The sequence below is a fragment of the Anabrus simplex genome, chromosome 10 (genome assembly GCF_040414725.1).
Source record: "Anabrus simplex isolate iqAnaSimp1 chromosome 10, ASM4041472v1, whole genome shotgun sequence".
Lineage (NCBI taxonomy): Eukaryota > Metazoa > Arthropoda > Insecta > Orthoptera > Tettigoniidae > Anabrus > Anabrus simplex.
The window spans coordinates 113,778,910-113,792,032 of NC_090274.1; the positions used below are offsets into that span (position 1 = coordinate 113,778,910).

The following is a 13,123-nucleotide window of genomic DNA, read 5'->3' on the forward strand; positions in this document are numbered from 1 at the left end:
TGCAGGTGGAGCCAGCGGGAAACTGCTAGTGGCATAATATCGACGGGAACCCATTGAAAATTTGCCAACTAATTGTTCCACGCATCTTTACAATATGACAATCCATCACGAAAATATTCTTCATTCACTTTATAAAATTTCATTTTACTTCGCGGCAGGTACATTAGACGTGTTATAACTCTGCCACTGAGTAGCCATGGCCTTTGAATTCAAAGGCTTGCATGTTTTGATGACATTCTGCAGATTTTAGAAGCGTTTTTGTAGAGGCTAATAGTGTCATTATCTTTACTATTTCCTTAAATCCAGTGACGTTGCACAGGCACTGTACAACAGGTCGCCACGGCTAGCGTTGTATAATAAAGATTTAATGTTAAGAATTTCATTATGGTCCGTATTGAATCGAAATTTACAATGTTGAATAAGGATGAAGGGTTTCCACCTGTTCAATATATTGACATAATGACTTAATTAAAATATCACATTTTAATTATGATTATGGTACCAGTTTTGGCATCTCCCATGCCATCATCAGCCAATGAAAAATTTTGCAAGGTATTAATATTGAGAAACTGAAAGATAAAGACAAGTGTAGAGAACTAGAGGATGAGTATTGTAACAATAATACATTAGGAAATGAAACAGAAAATGTAGAAAGGAGATGGGAAACTTTTAAAAATGGGATAAAAGAAGCAGCTAAGAAAACGCTTGGAGTCAAGGAGAGGAAAAGGGCAAAGAAGGAATGGATAACATCAGAAATGATAAGTAAAATGGAGGAACGCAGGAAATGGAAAACAGTAAATACAGAAGAAGGAAAGCGTAACTACAGGAAGTTAAATAATGAATTAAGAAGAGAAACAGAAAAGGCAAAGAAGAAATGGTTGACAGAAAAGTGTGATGAGATAGAGCAACTGGAGAAAGAAGGGAAATATGACTTGATGTACAAAGAAGTAACAAATATAGTATTCAGAGAAAAGAGAAGGAACAACAGCAATAAGGAAATAGAGGCTACAGATGGCACAATGATATATGAACCCCAAGAAATAATGAAAAGATGGGAAGAATACATAGAATGGCTATATGATCGGGACAATCGACCAAAGGAAGAAGAACTTGAATTAGAGGAGGAAGATATGGTTAAAGAGGATGATAAAGGGGAAACCATACTGAGAAGAGAGATCGAAGCATCACTGAACGAGATGAAAAATAGAAAAGCAATGGGAATAGATGAGATTCCTGTTGAACTGTTAAAAGCGTTAAATAATGAAGGGAGAAAGGAGTTGATTGGATTATGTAATCAAATATACATGACAGGAAAATGGCCAAAGGACTTCAGTGAAATCATCTTAATCCCTATGGAAAAGAAAAAGAACAGCAAAAAATGTGAAGAACATAGGACATTGAGTCTAATTTCACATGCAGCCAAAGTCCTACTGCGGACGCTCAACAGAAGGATATATGGAAAGCTGAATAACTTTATAGGTGAAGAACAGTTTGGTTTCAGGAGAGGAGTTGGAACAAGAGACGCCATTGGACTTCTGAGGGTGATAGGAGAGAGGTACATAGAGAAAAACAGGAAGGTTTATGCTGTATTTATTGACCTTGAGAAGGCTTTTGACTGTGTCAGATGGGACAAATTGATGACAATCCTGAAGAAACATGGAGTTGATTGGAGGGATAGAAGGCTAATAAAGAATTTGTATATAAACCAGAGAGCAAGAGTGAGAATAGGAGATGAGTTGAGTGAAGAAATTGAATTAGGAAGAGGTGTAAGACAGGGCTGCTCTTTATCACCGACACTGTTCAACATCTATCTCGAAGAAATAATCAATGAAAGTTTTAATGGAAATAGTGGAGTTTGTGTTGGAGGTAGGAGAGTAGAATGTATAAGATTTGCAGATGATATGCTTGTGATGGGAGAAAGCGAACGTGAAATGATACAAATGTTAGATAAACTCAACATGAAACTAGAAGAATATGGAATGAGAATTAAGAAGAAGACCAAAAGTATGATAATTGGAGGAAAAGGTAGAAGTTGTCATATTAGTATAGGAGGAGAAGAAGAAATAGAGCAAGTCAGTAACTTCAAGTATTTGGGAAGTATGATCAGAGATGATATGTATTGCACAACAGAAATTAAGAAAAGAATTGCCATAGCAAAAGAAGGCTTTAAGAAAAAATCAAAATTATTTTGTGGACCACTAAACAAAGATTTGAGGAAAAGACTTGCTAAGTGTTACATTTGGAGCATAGCGCTGTATGGCGCAGAGACTTGGACTTTGAGAAAGAAAGATGAGAGAAGATTGGAGGCACTAGAGAGGTGGGTATGGAGGAGAATAGAACGAGTGAAATGGGAAGACCGGGTAAGGAATGAGGAGGTATTACGAAGAGTTGGAGAAGAACGAAGTATGTTATAGTCCATTTTGGTTGAAAGCGTCCTGCGCGAGAAATGGTTGCGCATGCAGTGGTGGGAGCTATCGTCCCCCCACTCCTACAGCAGGTCCAGTCGCCTGGCTAGCGCTGAAGTGAAAACGTCTCTCAAGCGGCGCGTGTTGTTACGTGCGGGCTAAGTTGAAATTACTGAAGTGACGAGCATGGCTTCTAGGTCCTCTTCTAAATCTGGGAGACCACTGCGAGGCTAGGCACGTGAAAGTGTTTATACAATGAGTGAACATATGAAACATATTATCCAGATCTCAATCACACTGAGTCGGTTTGGGGAGATTTCAAGGGAGAGGTCCGTGATAAGCATATATTTCAATTAATAGTAATACAGCATAATTAGTTTTTTAGCATAAAAATATGTGCCATAGCATCTCTAATGCCTTCACTGTTCATAAATAAGGCGCTCCTATTCCCAATATAAATAAAAATGATTATTCTGTACGAAATATTTCTCTGTCTTATAGATCTCTCGTGACTTGACAGCAGACACACTCGACAAAAAGGAAGCTCTTTGCGGATATTGCTTGCACAGTATTCGCAAGACAAACGGAAAAAATGTTGCGACCACGTAAAAGACTGAGCAGGAATACTGGGAGCGTGACAACACCATGCATAAGGAATTAGAATTAGACCAGTCCGACATCAACCTCGGTGAAACTTCAGATGGCACTGATTCAGACGAGAGTGAAGATTATTCTAAATAATTTGTAAATAAGATCCCTGAACTCCGAATATTAAACAAACGTGATCATAGAACACGTAAGAAGTCCGATAATATTTTTGGTCTGATTTTATGAGACAGATTTATATTGTCTATTGTTCCGGAGCATTTTGTTGCTGTTTTAGTTGTTGTTGTTGTTGTTGTTGTTGCTGCTTTAGGAGACCTGTTCTCTCAGTCATAACAATAGCAGGTTATTCAAGAGTATTATATATTATTATATTTCTTCTGATGGACAAGAAAAGTAGACATTGTTAATGTTATTATGAAAGTAGCTGAAGTATTTCTACTAATGCTTCTTCTCTGCATTTTTCCTGACAAATTCGCATTAATTAATCTCTTTTATACGTATTTCACTAGAAACACGTTAAGTAGATTATATCTCCGGGCTGTCAGTGGAAACAACTTCCTCCTATTCGTTAGGCGATTGATGAACTGATAGCGCGTACCGATGCGCCTTTCCTTGGTATACAGTACAGTTTCAAAGGAACTTCCTTTATTCGCAGTAGTACCAGTTGCAAGTTACTGTCTTATGTTCAATTGATTTTCTACTAAATGGTTCAAACCTTTCAATTTTATATAACAGTCATATTCGTAAGAATGTATAATAATAAATGGCACAAGAATAAATTAAAGGCTACAGAGTGCTATACACTGAGATTTATTTCACGTATCGAAAGCATCATCCGATATGAATTCTTTTAGGTATGACCCTCTGATTTCTTGATGTCACCAACATTTACTACGAAAGTTACGAAGTATTTCCGTACTGGAATAAAACTGAAATTTTAGAATGTTATGCTCAAAGGCCTGTGTAGTTAATTGACAAGGTTAAACGCAAACAATCGAAATGTAAGACTCGATTTGTACAGTGTACGGTACTATTTTATTTTCACTAGTTTATCATATTAAGTAATTGCTACACCTTTGAGTTAGTGTGATGTATGTACACCGATGAGCCATTGCATAATGACCACCCCGACCCGGGAACGTTTCGCGCCTAAGCTTTCCACACTATTTCAGTCAGTTCCCAGGGCTACGTCCGCTGCCTGAACTCGACTGTGTCAGCTGGAGGAAAGGTTCTAGTTCTTCCCCCACCACCAGGCGAACGCTCCCATAGTTCCTCGCACTCGAGGCAGGCCACACCTCCGGTCGTCCAAAAAGACGCTTACTACGAAGATGGACTATACAAACCATTAGAAGGAGAAAAATGAACTGGATCGGACATTGTTTGAGGAGGGACTGTTTACTGAAAGAAGGAATAGAAGGAATGGTGAAAGGCAAACGAGGAAGAGGAAGGAAAAAATATCAAATGTTGGACAATATCCAAGGAAATAAATATTCGGACATGAAAAACTTGGCGCAGGACAGGCAACAGTGGAAGAGGTTCATCCCATGACAAGACCTGCCATAAGGCAGAATACCTAGATAGATAGACATGAAATATTTATGCAGTATAGAAACATATACAGAGCATGCTATCTGAAATTATTCAATTATATATATATATATATATATATATATATATTTATATATATATATACACACACATCAAAATATGTGTGATTAAAATACAAAGACCGCTTAATCTTTTAAGATGTTAGACACGTAATAAAATTCAACGTTTTCTTGTGTGTCGGAAAGATTTTGTACAACTAACATATACGTGAATAACCTTGAAGAGTACAAGGTGTTCCTTTTAAAATTTATCTTCAGTCTTTATACACCATCTGACGTACTGAATTAAATATTTATTTCTAGAACATTGTTCCTTTTGTTAATGTGATTATGGCATTTAATCATTGTTCATATTTATATGAATCAGTTCCACCTAGTATGTATTCCTGAAATTTCTATGGTATACAGATTTTTTTTTTTTTTTTTGTTAGAATGTCAGTCTTTGTGTAGCTATGAACTCTGCATTTTATTGTTCAAAAAATATATTGTAAGGTTGAGGCCGTGCATTGATAGTTGAGATTTTGAAAATTGCAATATCAGGTGGATTTAGGCTAGTTAATATCGATCTCGACCCAACACGGACCTAAAAATAGAGAACGAATTGTGAATTTTTACGTTAGAATTCCGAATTCAGTAAAGGCGCTTTTGAAAGGAAAAGAATATTGAGGTATGAAACTCACTGTGTCAATGTATTGAGCAGTTGGAAACCCTTCATCCTTATTCAACATTGTATAATAGACGGATGTCTATTGTTCAATGAGTTTTGTTTACGCACGCAGAGGGTGAAAAGCAACAGCATGGTTACCGTGGTAGCTGCCAATGGTATTTCATTACTGTTACATCGTGAATGCAGGATGACCCTTGATTTTTCCACATGAGATCCTGAGGGGGGAAAACATTGTCTTGGATTTGGAGAAATACGGTAAACAGACTCTCAACATAACATGTCGAATTCTGTAATTACCCGATGGCTGCACACACCACTGTTGAACAGTGGTGAGGAGGAAGAGTGATGGTCAGTGATCTAGGAAGAAGTGGTTAGATGTCTAAGAGTGGTGGTGAGAGGTAAGAAGTAAACGAAGCAGTGCTAAGAGGTGTTTTTCAAGGGGTCTTAGAATCGTCGAAGAGGTCTAAGAGTGGTGGTTGGATCTGAGTAGAGACTGCTACTATGCTGATAGTGAAATATCATTTACTTGTGAGGATGGACTTCACAACGTGTTTCAATAATATTTTTCAATTTCTTACAATCGATTGAGTGGACATAACCGCATTGGATTTCACTACACTCGGGAAGGAAATGTAGGTCAACTCCAGGTTACATAAGAAGATAAGATTACAGCAGACTACTTCTGACTTCAACTCAGTGGTTTTTCCAGGAATTTAAAGTTCAACAGTGGTGTGTGCAGCCATCGGGTAATTACAGAATCCGACATGTTATGCTTTAATAACATGAAGAATGTAATCAGCGGCGATATCATATTTCACTTCAAGTTCATGCCAATAGCTTTTTTTATTTAGATTAAGTTTTCTTTTTGATTGTAACAACAAATCGCACTGGGTATATATTTTTTTTGTTAAATTAAAATACGGCAATACTTGTTCATTGTGACGTAAATTACAGTCATAAACTCAGTTTTATTTTAATTATAATAAGTGATTCTATTTTCAAGTACAATCCTCAGTTGTGGAAATGCAACCCTAATCTACAATTATCCTGATCCACATTCCTGTATATTGCCAGATGTGTGAGATTATCACCTCACGCCTTGAGATAATTGAGATAAGAGGCATGCTCTCCGAATTTTGTTGTTTCTTGCAACAAATGGCGCTCAACAATTGTAACGTATATTGTGTGAAGGAGATTAAGGTGTAAGAGTAGTGGTAGGAGTAGTCACAATATGCGAACATTGTAATTTTTTTCAAAATCATGCGTGAGCCATAATTTTTAACCCTCTAACCGTAGCTTTCAACCACCAACATGTCGCTCACAACCACACATTCAGACCATCTCTTTTCAGTCACATATATGAAATGCGTTGCGGTTACATTTTGTATGTTCAAGTCAAGCTCTTTTTTTTTTTTTTACATGTGAAACTTCATGATCTGATCTGTATCGACTTACACTATAGTTGGGCAAAAAAAAAAAAGACAAAAATTCAATCCCCCCATTCAATACAGTACATGTTTCTAACCCTAATTGGGCCTTCTTCAGCTAAATTAGAGTTAATAGCAAAACATAATTAAACTAGACATAGTTAATTTACAATCAGCGTATTAAATACTGGTCAACAAGTCAAAATATATATGCATCAAGATTCTAAAATGACTTAATTTTAATACATACTATAAAATGGGACAATGAATTTTAATACATCCAGTATAAAACCTCAGTTACAAGTCTTAAAAATGCATCATTCTCATAAAATGCTTACTAAAAATACTGTGCACACCAAGACTGAAGATAATTAAAAACATAGTCCACAATTATCATCTTGCAGGTCTAACATCAATGGAATATTTATCCTTAGTTACCGATGTTAAAATTCTTTTATATAATATTCTTTGAAAAGTAAAATGTTCCGTCATTCAAACTGAGCAATATGGAATCGCAGAAAATATTGCCGTGGAATGTACCTGTATTCATTTGCCAGATTAATATGTCGGAACACAAAAGAAATAACAGAATAAATGGGGCTACATGTAATAGACAAATTCAACTTACACTTCATGAAAGCTTAGCATGTTCACAGTGTAAGGTTGATGTTAAAGTGACGTGGGAAATCTAAGATGGCAGCTCGTAGAAGGCTAGAATATCTATTTGAAAGAGAAAATTGCAGTGACGAGTGATCTATTCACTACGTCTGATAAAGGAATACCTATTCAAGTTATGAATGTTCCCCTTCAACAAACCATTACCCATATTACTGTTGTACAAAATATAATTTATAAACAAAGTGGCTCGTCTATGCAGATGGGGATTGCCAACTCCCAGATCAACTTGGGAACATTCGGTTGCTGTAGGAGCGACGACATTGTTCCTGTTCTGAAGTGTCATTTGATTTCAATTTTGGATGTGTTGTTTGGACTTCATCAATATTTTAAAATTTGGATTGTAAATTGAAACATACCAGATTGTCCAATTTATTATGTATTGTATGTGAGCGTATGTTTTTCCATTTGGATCGTGGCCGAAGATGACCCAGTGTATATGGAGTTGAAACTAGTCCCGATTATGACATTATAGAAGCTAATGGCATTTTATAGGTGGACCCTTCTCTACCCTTTGATAGTAATTCTGATTTAGGCGGGAGACTCGATTTTCGACAACTTTTTTCCCGCCTCCCCGTTATTCTACTATTTCTCTCGATTTTAGTTCTTTTTTTTAATTTTGTGAACTTCAAAATTTAGTTTTCAAATCCTGCCCTTCTTTGTATACCAGTGGCCGGAAGTCCTTTGCTTATTGGCCACTTCCAAATAAAATATTTACATTTATTAATACGAGAAATGTGCGATGTTTTTTGAAACCTGTACATCACGTCACATATTGATTGTCGATCTCTCGTTTTCGCGTGCTATATTAGTGTTTGTTTGGATCAGTCCAGTAGATTCTGGAGGCTAGTCATTAGATTATGAGTCTTTTTTTAGTAATTTGACAGAATTTCAAACATAGCGACTAGTGACTTTTCTAGATATTTTAGGAGCCATTTGGAGACGATTCTGGCAAATTTTAATTTATTACTTGATAAAAAAGATAATTAGCATTGCGCTTCACATAGAAGTAGTCAGAGAAAAGAGAAACTGAAACAATTTCAGGAACTGTATAATGTCGAGACAAAGAAAATTTTAAAGCATGTGTTCACCCGTTGGCTTTCTGTGGGCAAATGTTTATCCAGATTGTTAACAGTGGTAGCCTTTGTCCAGTCTGCTCAATTATGAAGTGAAGTCTGGAAAGACAGGTCAGTTTGGAAGCCTCGAAACTTAGCATTCCAAAGATAAAACAAACAGTAGAGGGTGCTGACCCTTCAAGGAAAAGAACCAGTGAATCACCAGTCCCATGAACTTCTTCACACAAAACTAAACAGGATTCTTTCAGTAAGTGCAGTCTGTCTCTTGAAGAAAGGATATTTGTTCCTGTCATCAAATTTAAATAAGGCTTTATGCCTGTTTTTATCAAATGTCACACCTACATTTGATAAACCAAATGTAATTTTGCAGTCAACTGTGCCTCACATCCATTTACGCAAGATCTGCTGCTGGACACATTAAGGAATTTAGCAAAATTTCTACAACCTTGAGCAGTGAAATCCTCTTTTGAAAGTCTTATTACCACAATAATTACCGGAGTGATTGTGACTTGGTCATTGGTAGTTGCACTTCCCAATTCGTAAGAGCATCTGAAGCATGACGAGGAATTTTTCTCATTTCGAAAGTACTTCACTGCCGTATGTGACTACATTGTCCACAAGTTTCCATTGAAGAATGAAATGCTGAAGAATGTAGCAGTAGGACGAATTACATCTGCATCAGAGGCTTCATTTTCTTTTGTGATGTAATTTGTGGCTAAGTTTCCAGTGTTACTGAATGGAGATGGAGGTGAAGAGCATGAAGCCATGGATGAATTACAGTCCCAGTTCTGTGCATTTCCGATAAATGATACACCAGATGATATCTTAATGGTAGAAAGAATGGATGTGCAGTGGTCGATGGTGGGAAAATTAAGAAGTGGTAATGGGAGCCTAAAATATGATAAATTCATGTCATTCTTGGTATCTTAACAATCCCTCATAATAACGCTGATTGCGAGAGAATATTAAATCGTGCGACTAAAACACAAATACAGTTCGTCATCTATTGGTGATGAAAACTTGGGTGAGAGGTTGTTGACAGTAAAATCAAGGCTACAGGGCAACTGCTTTCAGCAAACCTTTGACAGAGGGTTTCTCAGGCAGAATCTGCCACTTCTGCTTCTTTTAATCAACAGCAATTTTCTACTGACAGAAGATTCTGTAAATCAGTAAGATGGAAGGAAGGTAGGCCCACCATACCATGCATGTTCTCATAAATTATATATTTAGGTATCACTAAATACGAATACATATGGGAGTAAAATATTTGTGGATTTAGATTCCATTCAGTTTCCCTGGAAATATTTAATTTAAATGTGACCGTGTGGTTAGGGGTGCCCTGCTGTGAGCTTGCATCCGAGAGATAGTGGGTTCGAATCCCACTGTCGGCAGCCCTGAAGATGGTTTTGCTTGGTTTCCCATTTTCACATCAGGTAAATGCTGGGGCTGTACCTTAAGGCCACGGCTGCTTTCTTCCAACTCCTAGGCATTTCCTATCCCATCATCGGCATAAGACCTATCTGTGTCGATGCGACGTAAAGACACTAGCAAAAAAAAGAAAAATTAACTGTGGACTTGACATGATGCATGGAGCTCTTGCTAGAATAATGTATGTATTGCACAAGACATGTAGAATAAGCAGGTTTGACCGATTATATCTCCTGATTTTCGTATGAAAATCTCCCTAATTTTGGTTTTGTAAAGTTGGCAGGTATGCAGTTGGCTGAAACTGTTGATAGCTTGGGTGAGATATTCTCCCCCTGGTTTGCAATCTTCTCACTCGCTCTGAAGCTGGTCATTTACATTTCCATATTTCAGATTGGAGATTCTGCAAAACAATGTAAACATTATCTCCATAATTATCGATAATCTCATTCTGTAGATATTTTAATCTATAGTAGTTACTTGAGGGGAATGAGTAGTTTATTAGCTGATTAATTTAGAAAGTTGTTTTAAAATTTTGACCCTCTTTTACTGCAAACTGTAACATAAAAACCGGTATAGTGGATTATATGTCAGATATGTGCTGCCGCAGACTTATTTTGTAGAACTCCTTATGCTGAACAATTCTTACCCTTATAGAAAAATGAAGCTAAAAAGGCATAGGTACTGCAGTGTTTCTTCTTCGACATGCTTCACTGAAATTGTTACTGCTCGGCTTCCTTTGGTCATACCCTAGCTGAATGTTTCTATACACAAAACATTATTCAAGAAATGCTTAATAGAATGCTGAAAAACCTCATCAGAGTCTATCCAATAGTTCTTGAGATTAGCTATGACAGACAGGATCAAGGACCTGATTTTATGCTATGTACAAATTACATGCTTTAAAATCATTTTTGTCCTCGCAATAAATTATGCTGGTGTGGTCTGGATGCCATATTACCAGTCTCGCCTAAATATGTTCGAGTGAATCCAAAATAAAATTCTGTGTATTTGTATTATAAAAATAGTGTCATCATATTCAGAAAAATATTTCATACAAATGGTTACTGAAGGAATTTCCTTATGAAACATTAGATTAGCACAAAGAAGTTTTGCAGCCAAAAGGTTAGGAATGTAATTGATAATCCCAAATATCTTTAAAAGAAAAGTTGTAAGATAAATCTAATTTACACGTGTATTAATAATTATTTTATTGCCAACAGACGAAGTCTCTGTTTTATAAGAAATCACCACTGATGAGAATGCATGAAACCTATAACTATATACTGTATGTTTAACAAGAAATACAACTGACTTTGTCATCATTTGCACAATAAGAAAGTGTAAGAAATTCATAAAGTAATTGTTATTAGTAGGGTTCTAATATTAGTACAGTGTTTGTTATAATTGAGACTAATAAGAATATATGAATAGTATATGTATTGGAGTGCTTTCTACGTAATCACTTGTGTGTATAGAAGTGTGTTGAGTGTTTAATTGAATGTTACGTAACATGACTTTTATTCCCTGGCCTGAAAAATTTACCTTATTTAAAATCAAAACAATCCACCACTACACACGAATTCAGTGCCAACAAATATCAAAACAAATGGTGAATTAGCACCAGTATGAGAGATTTCAAATCACATGGAATGAAAACTCCATCATGGGACCTATTGCTTAAAATAAATGAGCTAGTTTTAACAAAGTTCAGTATTGAAAGAGTCAAATGAATTCATCGCTTTATCAAAGTCATGCAGTCAGATATATTATCTCTGCAAAATTCGGCATCATATATCCGTACTTCATCTTCAGATTGAGGCTCGACTTTGAAATACTTAACATAGTTAAACGGTCTCTCTAGTGCATTTCATTCTTGCTTGTCGCCATCTATGGAGCTAATATCTACACATCTGTGAAGTCTACCAGTGACTACCAATGCAATCTAATAATACTGCTATGAACTACCTGAAGCTAGCTACAGATTGACACTACAAAGTATCACCACCCCCTTGTTTGGGAGAGATAATTGAGCTGATATAAGAACAATTGAACTAAAAATCTTGTAGGTTCCACCATTTCAATACATTATAAAGATTGTTGCTGTGTAAGTATTTACATAATACAGGTTCATATTTTTCTTAGGAACCCTAACGCTGAAAATTTGACTTTTCACAATGAAATGTCAGAACCATTGATTATCGGAGTTTCCATGTAATCATTTTGTGATTCTAAGTAAATTTCTTCTGATCCCTGGTGTTAAGATGTTGTATATTAATATGCTATGCAATTTCAAATATTATGTTTACATAAACCCTATTTTCATGTAGCAGACAAAACACAATTATTCTTCTAAATAATTACTTCAACTCATTTACATAAATATATGCAAGGGCAGATCATGAGTGATATTCAGTGGAACTCTGGCAGTGAAACTCGTACTTAGTGTTAATTGGGTTTGCTTAACTGCACGCCATTTGTGCGATTCCTAATATTAACTGGCCGTTAAAACACACACATACAGGTATTCCTGTTGCACACTAATTTTGTGTTTAATAACCTCTTGGCTAAATTAGTATTCCCATAAAACAGGTTCATATCTTTCTAATAACTAATTAACTGAAGTTAGAAAGAAGATGAGCAATTATTTCAAAAATTTTTAACAACAATTTAATAAAATTCACCATAATTTGAAATATGCATGCAAAATTATTTTCTCTTGGTATATGAATTTCTTTGCACTGTCAAACACTGGTCAAATGGTCTGTGAGGTATAACTTACTTCTAGGTATGTAAACAAGCAAGCATTCATTCTGCTTGCAGATATGGTTTCAAAGTATGTATGTCTCCTGTTCTGTTTTTATTCTTAGTTTTGGTATTACTTGGTAATTCTATATTCCAGCGCTATCACCACTATGGCAAGGGTCCTGGCGCGTTCCATCCCCAGATGTTCTCAGTTTCACTACGTGTGGGAGCACGGGAATTTCTGGGCGAGGGCATGACTGCACAAGCTGCTCGGCACGATGCAGCATCCCGGGCATTGGCACAGCTGCGATCGCTGCCATTACCCGAGGACAACATGCAGCACTGTGCTGCCGGTTTACAGGAAAATGGTGTGTATCCCATGGCGAGTGGAATGAGGTTTTTTTACTTCCTATGATTTTATTGAAAATGTAAATGTCTATACGTCAATGTGATTCAAATCTTTTCTTCCCAACCCCTGACAGACTGTTCT

The 13,123-nt window shown here is 36.3% G+C and overlaps 1 protein-coding gene across 6 annotated transcripts in view; it reads left to right on the forward strand.

The window, feature by feature from the left end:
* The window catches only part of stau (double-stranded RNA-binding protein Staufen), a 252,712-nt gene that overhangs the window by 134,050 nt on the left and 105,539 nt on the right, over nucleotides 1-13,123 (forward strand). For all 6 annotated transcript variants that reach the window (XM_067154523.2, XM_067154524.2, XM_067154527.2 and 3 more), the window contains one exon: nucleotides 12,791-13,001. In XM_067154523.2, the coding sequence (XP_067010624.2) occupies nucleotides 12,791-13,001 (211 nt within the window). The remainder of the gene's footprint in view (nucleotides 1-12,790; nucleotides 13,002-13,123) is intronic.